Genomic DNA, 15,586 nt, shown 5'->3' with positions numbered 1-15,586 from the left:
TTTGGTAATTTCACAGTGCACTTAAATTTGCTGAGATTGTAGCCTTTTATTTAATTTGTTAGAAAAAATTACATAACTGAGATTATATTTAAATATGTGACATTTTATTTTAATATCGCGGAAATCATATTATTGCATATTAGTTGATAATACTGTCCTTAGAGATGGTAGAACTGCGGACGATGGTATCAATTTTGTTCAAATCTGATAGTGAGATCCTATAGCACATATGGTGGCTATTGTAGAAACGTCTGTATCCCCAGTATTATTCTGAGTAAGGGCACAGATAATAGTAAGGTTATCATATTGTTGAACGTACCCTGTCGAAGGCAGTGACTGATCTCACTTGTCAAGGTTGTTTGGTGCAACCTAGTGCAACACATGGGTGCTGTGCTGTAGGCGGATTATACTCTGCAGCAAGGTTCACTGGACTGACCCCCAGAGTCATGCTACATTTATAATATCCCCTAAATTTCTCTATTTTTTCACACCACTTAATCCCTTATCTCGCAAATCTCATATCTCTCTACTTTCTACTCCAAATCTCCAATCAAATTCTTATTTCAATTTATATTATATTTAATTTTGTTCATATTATAATTTATTTATTTATATTATTTATTTTTTTCTATTATTCAATATCATCCTTATTCATATTATTATTTCTTTTTTTTCATTTCATTTTTTATTATTTTATCATAATTCATAATGGATTTCCGAATGAGTGCATTCAGAGGTTATGCCCAAACGAGTTTTTATTTCCATCCACCGAAGAAATGGAAGGGTCAATCCATTTTCACCATTTCTGTTAGAGTATATGCCCTAAGTCATCATTATTTAGTAATTGACTCTTTGTAATAATGTTATTAATCAATAAAAGACATTTTATTTTATATCGCGTAAATCATTTTATTGCAATATGTATTGATATATGTCCTTAAATGGTAAACCGTGACGATGGGATCAATTGTTTCAAATCTTACTATGAGAATCCTATGAGCACATATGGTGGCTATCTATAAACGTCTGTAGCCCCAGTATTATTCTGAAGTAAGGGCACAGATATACGGTAAGTTATCATAGTGTTTGAACGACCCTGTCGAAAGGCAGTGACTGATCTCACTTGTCAAGGTTGTTTGGTGACAACCTAGTGCAACACATGGTGTTGCTGTAGGCGGATATACTGCAGCAAGTTCCTGGACTGACCCCCCAGAGGTCATGCTACATTATAATATCCCCTAAATTTCCTCATTTTTTTCACACCACTAATCCTCTTATTCTCGTCAAATCTCAATCTCTCTATCTCTTACTCCAATCTCCAATCAATTCTCATTCAATTTATATTTATATTTTAATTTGTCATATTATAATTTATTTATTTATATTTTAATTTTTTCTATTATTCAATATCATCTCTTTATTCATATTATTATTTATTTTTTTTTTTCATTTTCATTTTTTATTATTTTATCATAAATTCATATGGATTTCCGAAATGAGCATTCGAGGATTATGCCCAAACGAGTTTTATGTTCTCCACTACGAAGAAATGGAAGGGTTCAATCCATTTCCACCATTTCTGTTAGAGTATATCCATAAAGTCATCATTAATTGTAGAATTGACTCTTTGTAATAATGTTCATTAATCATAAAGACATTTTATTTTATATCGCGTAAATCATTATTATTGCATATGTATTGATATATGTCCTTAAATGGTAAATCGGTGACGATGTAATCAATTGTTTCAAATCTTGATAGTGAGAATCCTATGAGCACATATGGTGGCTATTATAGAAACTCTGTAGCCCCAGTATTATTCTGAAGTAAGGGCACAGATAATACGTAAGTTATCATAGTTTTGAACGCCCTGTCAAAGCTGTGCTGATCTCACTTGTCAAGGTTGTTTGTGTGACAACCTAGTGCAACAATGGGTGCTTGCTGTAGGCGGATATACTCAGCAAGTTCACTGGACTGACCCACCAAGAGGTCATGCTACATTATAAATATCCCCTAAATTTCTCATTTTTTCACACCACTTAATCCTCTTATTCTCGCAAATCTCAATCTCTCTACTCTCTACTCACTAAATCCCCAATCAATTTCTCATTCAATTTTATTTATATTATAATTTCCATATTATAATTTATTTATTTATATTATTTAATTTTTCTATTATTCATATCACTCTTATTCATATTATTATTTTTTTTTTTCATTTTCATTTTTATATTTTTTATCTAAATTCATAATGGATTTCCGAAATGATGCATTCAGAGGATTATGCCCAAACGAGTTTTATGTTTCCATCCCCGAAGAAATGGAAGGGTTCAATCCATTTTCACATTTCTTTAGAGTATATGCCCTAAAGTCAATCAATTATTGTAGAATTGACTCTTTGTAATATGTTCATTAATCAAAAAGACTTTTATTTAATATCGCGTTCATTATTATTGCAATCTGTATTGATATATGTCCTTAGAATGGTAAATCCGTGACGATGGTATCAATTGTTTCAAATCTTGATAGTGAGAATCCTATAGCACATGGTGGCTATTCTAGAAACTGTCTTAGCCAAACTACATCAATTGGCCTATTTAATTCATGTCAACTAAACCCAGACCCATTATTTTTCATTGAATTCACCCAGATATTATTATTTTATTATCATATTAATACTCTCTCGTTGCCATTTGCCATACGCAACCAATAGAATTGCTGTTAAATAAATGTTACCGTTGGCAAGTCTATTTAGGGGCATAGAGCTGGACATTTGGGACCAGATCCAAAAATCCGATCCTAGCAAGTCTGATCCCCAAATTAGACTAAACCTAAGGAGGAGGGCTCGGTCCCTCCACTAGACCTTCCTCCAAGGCCCAAGTCCCAGGCTCGGGTCCAAACCCTTTTGATTTATTTTTTTAGTCATTTAGATAATTACATAAAACCTCCTATAAATTTTGAAATAAATAGAAATTATAAGGATTAATATTTTTTTACAGAAATTAGATAATTACATAAAACCTCCTATTAATTGGGGGGGGGGGGGGGGGGGGGGGGGGGGGGGGGGGGGGGGGTACGGCGGGAGGGATCATGCTACATTATAAATATCCCCTAAATTTCTTATTTTTTCACACCACTTAATCCTCTTATTCTCGCAAATCTCAATCTCTTCACTTTCTACTTTCTACTCCAAATCTCCAATCAAATTCTTATTCAATTTATATTTATATTTATAATTTATTCATATTATAATTTATTTATTTATATTATTCAATTTTTTCTATTATTCAATATCATCTCTTATTCATATTATTATTTAACTTTTTTTCATTTTCATTTTTTATTATTTTATCATAAATTCATAATGGATTTCCGAAATGATGCATTCAGAGGATTATGCCCAAACGAGTTTTATGTTCCATCCACCGAAGAAATGGAAGGGTTCAATCCATTTTCACCATTTCTGTTAGAGTATATGCCCTAAAGTCAATCAATTATTGTAGAATTGACTCTTTGTAATAATGTTCATTAATCAATAAAAGACATTTTATTTTATATCGCGTAAATCATTATTATTGCAATATGTATTGATATATGTCCTTAGAATGGTAGAATCGTGACGATGGTATCAATTGTTTCAAATCTTGATAGTGAGAATCCTATGAGCACATATGGTGGCTATTCTAGAAACGTCTGTAGCCCCAGTATTATTCTGAAGTAAGGGCACAGATAATACGGTAAGGTTATCATAGTGTTGAACGACCCTGTCGAAAGGCAGTGACTGATCTCACTTGTCAAGGTTGTTTGGTGACAACCTAGTGCAACACATGGGTGCTTGCTGTAGGCGGATATACTGCAGCAAGTTCACTGGACTGACCCACCAGAGGTCATGCTACATTATAAATATCCCCTAAATTTCTCATTTTTTCACACCACTTAATCCTCTTATTCTCGCAAATCTCAATCTCTCTACTCTCTACTCCAAATCTCCAATCAAATTCTCATTCAATTTATATTTATATTTATAATTTGTTCATATTATAATTTATTTATTTATATTATTTAATTTTTTCTATTATTCAATATCATCTCTTATTCATATTATTATTTATTTTTTTTTCATTTTCATTTTTTATTATTTTATCATAAATTCATAATGGATTTCCGAAATGATGCATTCAGAGGATTATGCCCAAACGAGTTTTATGTTCCATCCACCGAAGAAATGGAAGGGTTCAATCCATTTTCACCATTTCTGTTAGAGTATATGCCCTAAAGTCAATCAATTATTGTAGAATTGACTCTTTGTAATAATGTTCATTAATCAATAAAAGCATTATTTTATATCGCGTAAATCTTTTTTGCAATATGTATTGATATTGTCCTAGAATGGTAGAATCCGTGACGATGGTATCAATTGTTTCAAATCTTGCTATTGAGAATCCTATGAGCACATATGGTGGCTATTATAGAAACGTCTGTAGCCCCAGTATTATTCTGAAGTAAGGGCACAGTAATACGGTAAGTATCATAGGGTTGAACGACCCTGTCGAAAGGCAGTGACTGATCTCACTTGTCAAGGTTGTTTGTGACAACCTAGTGCAACACATGGGTGCTTGCTGTAGGCGGATATACTGCAGCAAGTTCACGGACTGACCCACCAGAGGTCATGCTACATTATAATATCCCCTAAATTTCTCATTTTTTCACACACCTATCCTCTTATTCTCGCAAATCTCAATCTCCTACTTTCTACTCCAAATCTCCAATCAATTCTATTCAATTTATTTTATATTTATAATTTGTTCATATTATAATTTATTTATTTATATTATTTATTTTTCTATTATTCAATACATCTCTTTATTCATATTATTATTTATTTTATTTTTTCATTTTCATTTTTTATTATTTTATCATAAATTCATAATGGATTTCCGAAATGATGTATTCAGAGGATTATGCCCAAACGAGTTTTATGTTCCATCCACCGAAGAAATGGAGGGTTCAATCCATTTTCACCATTTCTGTTAAGTATATGCCCAAAGTCAATCAATTATTGTAGAATTGACTCTTTGTATAATGTTCATTAATCAATAAAAGACATTTTATTTTATTCGCTAAAATCATTATTATTGCAATATGTATTGATTATTTCCTTAGAATGGTACACCGTGACGAGGGTATCAATTGTTTCAAATCTTGATAGTGAAATCCTATGAGCACATGGTGGCTATTCTAGAAACGTCTGTAGCCCCAGTATTATTTCTGAAGTAAGGGCATAATAATACTAATGTTATCATATGTTGAACACCCTGTCGAAAGGCATGACGGATCTCACTTGTCAAGGTTGTTTGGTGACAACCTAGTGCAACACATGTGTCTTGCTGTAGGCGGATATACTCAGCAAGTTCACTGGACTGACCCACCAAGGTCATGCTACATATAAATATCCCCTAAATTTCTCATTTTTTCACACCACTTAATCCTCTTATTCTCGCAATCTCAATCTCTCTACTTCTACTCCAAATCTCCAATCAAATTCTCATTCAATTTATATTATATTTATATTTGTTCATATATAATTTATTTATTTATATTATTTAATTTTTTCTATTATCAATATCATCTCTTATTCATATTATTATTTATTTTTTTTCATTTTCATTTTTAATTTTTATCATAATTCATTGGATTCCGAAATGATGCATTCAGAGGATTATGCCCAAACGAGTTTTATGTTCCTCCACCGAAGAAATGGAAGGGTTCAATCCATTTTCACATTCTTTTAGGTATATGCCCTAAAGTCAATCAATTATTGTAGATTGACTCTTTGTAATATGTTCATTATCAATAAAAGACATTTATTTATTCGCGTAAATCATTATTATTGCATTATGTATTATATATGTCCTTAGAATGGTAGAATCGTGACGATGGTATCAATTGTTTCAAATCTTGATAGTGAGAATCCTATGAGCACATAGTGGCTATATAGAAACGTCTGTAGCCCCAGTATTATTCTGAAGTAAGGGCACGATATACGGTAAGGTTATCATAGTGTTGAACGACCCTGTCGAAGGCAGTGACTGATCTCACTTGTCAAGGTTGTTTGGGTGACAACCTAGTGCAACACATGGGTGCTTGCTGTAGGCGGATTACTGCAGCAAGTTCACTGGACTGACCCACCAGAGGTCATGCTACATTATAAATATCCCCAAATTTCTCATTTTTTCACCACCACTTAATCCTCTTATTCTCGCAAATCCAATCTCTCTACTCTCTACTCCAAATCTCCAATCAAATTCTCATTCAATTTAATTTATATTTATAATTTGTTCATATTTAATTTATTTTTTATATATTTATTTTTTCTATTATTCAATATCATCTCTTATTCATATTATTATTTATTTTTTTTCATTTTCATTTTTATTATTTTATCATAAATTCATATGGATTTCCGAAATGATGCATTCAGAGGATTATGCCCAAACGAGTTTTATGTTTCCACCCCGAAGAGAAGAAGGTTCAATCCATTTTCACAATTTCTGTTAGAGTATATGCCCTAAAGTCAATCAATTATGTAGAATTGACTTTTGTAATAATGTTCATATAATCTAAAAGACATTTTATTTTATATCGCGTAAATCATTATATGCAAATGTATTGATATTTGTCCTTAGAATGGTAGAACGTGACGATGTATCAATTGTTTCAAATCTTGATAGTGAGAATCCTATGCACATAGGTGGCTATTCTAGAAACGTCTGTAGCCCCAGTATTATTCTGAAGTAAGGGCACAGATAATACGGTAGGTTATCAAGGTTGAATGACCCTGTCGAAAGGCAGTGACTGATCTCACTTGTCAAGGTTGTTTGGTGACAACCAGTACACAGGGGTGCTTGCTGTAGGCGGATATACTGCAGCAGTTCACTGGACTGACCCACCAGAGGTCATGCTACATTATAAATATCCCCTAAATTTCTCATTTTTCACACCACTTAATCCTCTTATCTCGCAAATCTCAATCTCTCTACTCTCTACTCCAAACTCCAAACAAATTCTCATTCAATTTATATTATATTATAATTTTATTAATATATTTATTTATTTATTTATTTATTTTTCATTTTCAATATCATCTCTTATTCATATTATTATTATTTTTTTTTCATTTTCATTTTTATTATTTTATCATAAATTCATAATGGAGTTCCGAAATGATGCATTCAGAGGATTATGCCCAAACGAGTTTTATGTTCCATCCACCGAAGAAATGGAAATGGAAGGTTCAATCCATTTTCACCATTTCTGTTAGAGTATATGTCCAAAGTCAATCAATTATTGTAGAATTGACTTTGTAATAATGTCATTAATCAATAAAAGGCATTTTATTTTATATCGCGTAATCATTATTATTGCAATATGTATTGATATATGTCCTTAGAATGGTAGAACCATGACGATGGTATCAATTGTTTCAAATTAATAGTGAGAATCCTATGAGCACATGGTGGCTATTCTAGAAACGTCTGTAGCCCCAGTATTATTCTAAAGTAAGGGCACAGATAATACGGTAAGGTTATCTAGTGTTGAACGACCCTGTCGAAGGCAGTGACTGATCTCACTTGTCAAGTTGTTTGGTGACAACCTGGTACAACACATGGGTGCTTGCTGTAGGCGGATATACCGAGCAAATTCACTGGACTGATCCACCAGAGGATTCCATATGGATGGTACCCCAGTGTCTATAGAACAAATCCTCTAACGAATGGTGTGCATGTGATCCTTAGATTTGAAATCACCAGAGCGCCTTGTGCACCGATTGGTGCAGTTTGACGCTAGCCTAACGCAGTTCTATTCAGAACTGTCAATACGGTGGTGATTGGCTGCATCAAGGAGTGTCAATATGTGTGGATAGACGGAGATCTCATCACTCTCGGGTATGGGAGAAGTTATCTCACGACGCAATTCAGATATAAAATGTGCACTAAAATGGGGTGATAGTGGGATGAGTGTGCATCATATCGTACATGTATTACTATACATCTAGAACTAAATACATAATATCGAGAGTAACGAAGGTGACACATTATATGTCTTTGTCTCGTCGAGATAACGTATGATAAAATGATCGAATTGTACGGTAACCATTGCGTTGACAGGTAGCTACTTTGTTGAATCTGAATCTATCAGGTGGCCATGATGCCTTGCTAGGGTCAATCTGGTCTGTGATTAGTGAGACGATTAATTGTGTTATCGTGTATATACACACTGCTGGTATGATGAGTAGTCATGGGTCACACGCATAGAAGATAATTTAAATCAGGAAGTAAAGAGCGTTTCATCTTTTTAGGTGAAAGGGTATTTTGGTAATTTCACAGTGCACTTAAATTTGCTGAGATTGTAGCCTTTTATTTAATTTGTTAGAAAAAATTACTAACTGAGATTATATTTAAATATGTGTTAGCATATATTTAACATAAATATCATTATTGTTAATATTACTATTAATATATATATATATATATATATTAATGGATTTTAATTGAGATTATATATTAATGGATTTTAATTGAGATAATGATGAATTAAAATAAATATCTAATTGGGAGTGTTTGGAAACATGGGGTGTTTGGGTTGGAGCCAAGTCTATTCCATATGGGAATAGGACAATTAAAATAACACTATAAAAGAAAAGTGTTAATTTAAAGTAAAGAGAGTTTTTTTATTCGTTCACTTTGATTGAAAAAAAAAACACACACAGAGCCCCCTTTCCTCTCTCTCATGCCAGAATTGATTTTTGCCTAAAATCAATTTCTCTTCATTTCTTCTTTGATTCTTAAGGCTAAGGAGGATCTAGCAAATCTCTCCTTAGTTCCTTGCGATTGTCTTCGTGTGGAATACGTCGGTTCGACCCTATACTTTAGTCGGTAGCAAAACGTTCAAAGACAAAGTTGGAGGAGCCTCTAAACGTGCGTATGACTTCTTAAACTCTAGATTAATTTTCTGCAGATTCTTAATATGATATAAACTGTAAAATTATACTCTAATCTTGGTTCTATGGGAACGATCCTTGTATTATTGTTTTTGTTTTTCCGCTGCCTCAATGGATCGTTTCCTTGCAATTTTCTCCAGAGGCAGCAACTGCAATTTAACAACCACATTCGACCGGGATGAGGTGCAGCCAAACACAAGCGAGCTGCGACTCAACGGGGACGGGCATGACCCAACTCCCCCGACCGTCGAAAAGGGTCGTGTCCGATGTATGACGACACTTTACCAAATCAAAACGGCCAAAGACAAATGGGGAGGGAAAAGAATCGTGTGGGGTATGTAATTTCCATGGAACCATTATTGACGCTGAGAAGGGGACTTCGACGATGCAACGACACTTAGAGAAGAAGTACCCCCAAATAATGCAGTTGTCCGGTACATCTTTAACCGGATCAGGTAGGCAAATTCAAACTCAACTTAATTTTAATCCATAATCCTCACTCTCTCAACATTATAATACAATGCACATGTTGCATGTGAGGGAATAGCAAGATTCATAGTTGCTACGGACTCTCCTATTTGTTTATCTGAAAATCCTTATTTTATTCATATGATTAAAACTGCATTTTGTCCACATATACCCTTGTTAGTAGAAGTACAAGTAGAAGAAATATACTAAAACTTTATAACAAAATAAATAATAAACTTAAAAATAAATTTCAAAATTTTAGGAATATATCTATTGTACTTACATAAGACATATGGGTTTGTAGATCAAAAACAGATTTTTTAACTGTTACAGTACATTTCTTAGATCATAATTGGGGTTTACAACAAAAATTGATGGGTTTTAAACTATTATATGAAAAACATAGTGCTGACACTATTTATTTTACAATTCTTGAGGTTTTGCAAGAATATGTATTAACTGATAAAATTGTAGCGTTAATGCTTGATAATGCAGTTTTTAACACAGCGAGAATCTCTTTATTTGAAAAGAGATTGGATCCACGTGGTGAAGGAAAAAAAATTCACCAGAGATGTGCTTGCCAGGTCATCAATTTGATTGTTAAAGTAGGTTTAGATGTTATACATTTGAAGATGGAGAGGGTGCGCGCAACTATCAGATTTATCATCGGCAGTAGCAACAAAAGATGGCAAGAGTACGTCAAATATTGTAGGCAAGATGACCCACCAGTTTGACCTTTGAAGTTATATACAGACATGCCTATCCGATGGAACTTCACCTACTTGATGTTGGAAAAAGCTTTGCCAACCGCAAGACAAATTACAGATTTCGTCAACCAAAAGAACCATCCAGAGGAAGTTGTCAGCTATGATTATAGGGTGGTTTGTGAACTTTTTTATTCATTTCTTAAAAAAATTTATGATTCCACTAATACATTAAGGGATATTTATTATCCCACTACTAATTTTGCGTTAGATATTTTACTTCAAATTTCTAAAACTATTGCTAAATATAGATATAATGACGTTTTAATGGAAATTGTTTTAAAGATGGAAGAAAAATACGAGAAATATTGGTTAGATATTCCATTCTTATATGGATTAGGCCTTGTTGTAGATCTTAGGTTTAAATTACACGTAGTTAATTGTATAATTACTGTGATAGGCCAGCATTTAGAACATGATTACACGTCTTATTTGACTGGCTTTAAGCAAAAATTGGAAAGTTTTTTTTCTTTATATCAGAACAGGTACAATGGAAGTGAAAGTGGAACGTCCAAGAGAGACGATCAGGATCCTGATGAAGATATCCATCAAGGATCGAGCATGTGGACGTATATGGAACATGGCGGAAGTAGAAACTCCAGCTCGTACATACATAGACCTAATGAGCTTAATCGTTACCTAAAATGGACTTGTCCTACATGACGAAGAAAGAGAAACATGAGAGAGATTTGCTTCAATGATAGAACCAACATCAAAGTTGATTCCCCATTGTAGCCCAAATGACACGTGACATTTTATCTGTGCCAGTTTTTACAATTGCATCTGAGTCAACATTTTCAACGAGTGGCCGGATTATTGAAGACAGAAGATGCTCTTTAACCGATGAGATGATTGAAGTGATAACGTGTTTACGGGATTGGACTCATACAGAGAGAAGACTACAACAGCACCCTGAAGATCCTAAACTACTCGAACACTTTAGGAACACAGATTTTAATGATTTAAATATTGTTGACGATGAAGACGAATAATTTAATAAAAAAATTTATTTAATTGTTTATTTGTAAAGCGTGAATGTGTGAATATTACATTTATGTTAAAATTAACCATTAATTTATTTATTATTTTTTAAAATTAATTAAACTTTAAAAACTTACTAATCTACCCCTGAAAATTACTAAACCCCCCTACAAAATTTCATTTCGCCCTTAAAATATAAAAAAAGATAGGGGGAAAATAAAATTTTGCAAGCCCATAGGACAGATCCGGGTCCTAAAATTGCTCATGGGCCTAGGCCCGGTCCCAAGCCCATGAGCGACTGGTCCTAAATGCGACCAATCCCAAACAGGCCCAGGGTTGGGCCCACTTCGGATCGGTCGTTGACCAGCTCTAAGGGGGTGTTTGGATCATATAATGTTTTATTATATGAATATATTATATTAACGGAAAGAAATATCACCTTGAAGATTACTGAGAATGTTTGGTTCGAATAAATTGGTAAATAACATATTTGGTTGGGAGGATAAATGGATGGGTATGTTATATAAATTACTAAATTGCCCACCTTTTAAAATATTAATATAATAGTGTTTTTTATTATTATTTTTTGAATATTTTTTTTTAACCCCCTACATTTGAAATTTTACTAAAACACCCTAGCCATATAAAACTTTAATTTATAGCAAAATCACCCCCACCCACCCCAAGCCAGTGCTAGCAGCCAACCACCACTGCCGGCCACTGTCGGTAGTTGACAGAATGATCAGGATTGGTCATATATGGTCGGCTGTGCGCTGGCAAAGCCGAAAATGGTCATGGATCACAAATCCATGGCCGAAAAAGGGTCATTTCACAACCATAGAAACACCAGATCTGGCCGTTTCCCATGCACGATCAGCCAGATCTCGCTAGTCATGAACCATTACGGCGACTGACGTCGGTGGCCAGCGGTGGTGAGTCACCCCCGACGGTGGTGTTAGGTGGCTGAGGGTATTTTGTTAATTTTTAAACTTTTTTGTGGTTGGGGTGTTTTAGCTAATTGCTCAAATGTAGGGGGGCTGGATAATTGTTATTTGATAGACATTTGAGGACAATTGTGTCTGAAGTAGTTTTTACTTAAGGGCAAAATGGCTAAAAAAATCAGATTACCTTAGTAATGTTTTAAGAACACCCCCTAATAAAGTAATAAGATTACCCACCACATTACCAGCATAAATACTATTTGCAATAAAAGATTATAGTAATATTTTATTACTTGCAAAATACACCAAACACATGAATCTTGCAAAATACACCAAACACATGAATCTTGCAAAATAAACGAAGATTACCCTTGTTATCTTATTTATCCCCGATCCAAACCTAACTTTCTACATACATCAGGCATCACCCCAACCCCAACTACATGGTTTCAATAATAAATAGTTGTATGAATTACACAATAATTATCATTAAACAAACTCTCTTCAAACGTGTGATTACCCTTCAAGGTTTTTATGAATTCTAGCAACATCTTGACTGTTGATTTGAAATGCTTTCTTCAAAACTTCGTCAGGAATCAATGGATTGGATGTAAATGCGGCCAAAGAAGTTATTTGGGTTCCAGGGTTTTGGCTGTTAAGCCCAGACAAGACCAGTGCCGGGTTGGATGAGTCGAGATTGAATAGAAAATGAATCAATCCTTTCGGGAACACAAACGATTCACCTGGACGAAGTTGCTGTGTGTATAAGCGCATTGACGTGTCCACAAAGCCCACAAGAACACTGCCCGTAAGACATATGGTTACTTCTGAGGCCCGTGGGTGTGAGTGGGGCGGGATTAGCCCATTACCCGCTATGTCACCTCGGACCATAATCAGGCCCATGGTGTTGACCCCGGGCAAATTTGCAACACCGGTGAGTGTCACATTGAATCCGAATGGATTTCCACTGGTCTTGGCAGGTTTGCCTAAAACTGAAGTTTTGAAATGAGAAGCACTTGCTAAATTTGGATTAATACATGGCACACCATTAATGAAAACAGATTGGGGAGTTTTATTGTCTGCAACACAGTAATCTTGTAATGGATCTGGGTCTGGTTTAGCCGGGCTCAATAAAAGAGCTAGACAACAAAGGAATAAGTGTAGCATGGCTAGAAATTTTGGTTTTGGGATGTGAATATCATCAATAAGCTAGCTAAAGTTATATATACAGTTGATGGTGAATAGAAATGTTTTTCGAAGAGTTGAAAAAAAAAAAAAAAAATTAATGTGCAAAATAAGGTGATTGAGTAGCTTAAGGGACATTGGAGGAGGGAAAAACAAGGCAAGTTAAAGAAGAAACAATCAGAGCCCCCACAGAGAGAGATTGATTGATGTATGTTTAGTTAGCAAAAAGACGAACTACTTTGTCGATTGACCTTAAAGCAACAGCACTTTCAATAAAAATCTATCCACTTTAATCATTTTATTTAGTGAAATATGTGCTTATAATATTTAACAACCCCAGAATTAAAAAGGATACAGTACTATAATAACAGAGGTTATTATATCCTTAAAAAACGACATCGTTGTTCCCCATTTTGACATATCCAAGTTAATAATGTGGAGTTAAATCCATTGTGGTCCTTCATGTTTGGCCTACTATCAGAATGGTACAGTAGAATCTGAAGCAACAATTAGGGCCTTGTAAAATGTAAGGTAAGGTAGTAGCTTTTTAATTTTTTTGGTAAAAGTCTGAAATACCCCTAATATTTTCTTAAGTAAATGAATTTAAAAATTAAAAGTTATTAAAAAAAAGTCTGCTAACTGAGAATGTTTTTAAAAATTTAGGGCTCCGTTTGGTTCAAAATTTGGGGGTTTTGGGAAAAGTTTTTTGAAAAAAGTTAAAAAAAAGTTGAATTGGGCGGGTATTACGATGTAGAATTTATAAATTAATAAAATACCCTTTATGTTTGTTTTTTTACAAAATACCCCCTATAATAAAACATTAAAAGTTAACAAAAATACCCCTAATCCACCCTCAAACACCCCCAGCCGGCGACCACCATCGGAGGGTGGCAGGCGTCGCCGTATGCGCATGACCGGCTTTGGATCTTGCAGGTCATGCGTCGCTTGACTTTTCCGGCCAGAGATCGGATCACTACCGGCCAGATTCAGTCGGTAGTGCGCCCATCCTGACCGATTCGCCATTTTCGTGGTGGTGGCGAATCTGGTAAATGTGATATGGGGGTTGTTGTTTGTAATTTTAACAAAAAATATTTAGGGGTATTTAATTACAATTATCAAATTTAAGGGGTTTAAAAAAAGGAATAATATGGGAGGGTATTCTCACAAAATCGGAGGTTTTGGGTATTTAATGTTTTTTAATTTTTTGGGAATACTAAAAGTAGTATTCCAAACTGAAACAAACGCAACAGCCTAGAAATTTCGAAAAATTCACAAGAAAATAAAATTAACAGATTAAGGGTATTTAAATATTTACAAAAAAAAAAAAAAAAATGATTACCTACATAACGGACCTTAAATTACTCAAATTTACTGTACCTTATGTTACGGCCAAGTTAGGACCAATTGGATTTAATCCAGATGTGACTAGTTGAGGTAATTTAATCCACGGTGGAAGATGCCCTACAATGGTGGATAAATAACTGAGTGGGGCTTCAGTCTCTGTGTTTGACTTGTTGACTGAGAAATCCAATTTAGAAATAATAATAAACAATTACAGTGTTTAATCAATGTACCCACTTTGAATCTCCAAATTTGATCCAACTAATCCTTGACGATTCTTAAATATCACACCTTTTTGTCTTTACTAACTGTGAAAATTTGAAAAGATTAATATGATGCATTGGAAATCTAATGTGGGTGGGTAGGTTAACTTTTCTCCTAGTAGTATGGCCGAGTTATTATTATCTTTTCAAGGGTTTCCAGAACCAGAAGCAATAGAAACTGACAAAGGTTTTCATTGCTGTAAAAAGGTGGGGAAGTGATAATAGTAGATGAGCAAATCACAAGCACATGCCTTGTTATCTTCTTCTTCATTCATTCATTGCATTCTTTACAAGTCTTCTTTTTGTCTTCATTGTATTGCTCTTTTTTGTTTGATCCAAAAGATTGATTTCATGCCCATGCCCGTACAGGTCACGTTGTACAATTTTGTGTCTTTGGTGTGGTAGTTTTGTGGTAATCAGTCCCCTGCTATCAGAATATATGGGCGAATCATAGGGACGCTCAAATCATGAAGTGAGGTACAGCTTGTCCTTTAATGAGTTAAAATAAATAAATAAAATGTTTCATTCTCCATTATTGGTTTTGAACATATTTTAAGGTTTTGGAGTTCCTGATTGTAAAATTCCTGTGATGTTTGTGTGTTAGAGTTGTCTGGTTATCACTTGAGAGTATGTTTAGATTTT

At 34.1% G+C, this 15,586-nt stretch overlaps 1 protein-coding gene across 1 annotated transcript; it reads right to left on the bottom strand.

Moving 5' to 3' along the window:
• Positions 1-12,454: 12,454 nt before the first annotated feature.
• LOC116146160 (germin-like protein subfamily 1 member 1) lies at positions 12,455-13,338 on the bottom strand. The gene has a single exon (XM_031431564.1). It carries the CDS (start codon positions 13,320-13,322, stop codon positions 12,672-12,674), a length of 651 nt encoding a protein of 216 aa, XP_031287424.1. The 5' UTR covers positions 13,323-13,338; the 3' UTR covers positions 12,455-12,671.
• Positions 13,339-15,586: the final 2,248 nt, after the last annotated feature.

This window comes from Pistacia vera, unplaced genomic scaffold (genome assembly GCF_008641045.1).
Source record: "Pistacia vera cultivar Batoury unplaced genomic scaffold, PisVer_v2 Contig473, whole genome shotgun sequence".
In the NCBI taxonomy this organism is placed as follows: Eukaryota; Viridiplantae; Streptophyta; class Magnoliopsida; order Sapindales; family Anacardiaceae; genus Pistacia; species Pistacia vera.
Note: the sequence above shows the minus strand (reverse complement) of the source record. Positions and strands in the feature narration are given on the sequence as shown.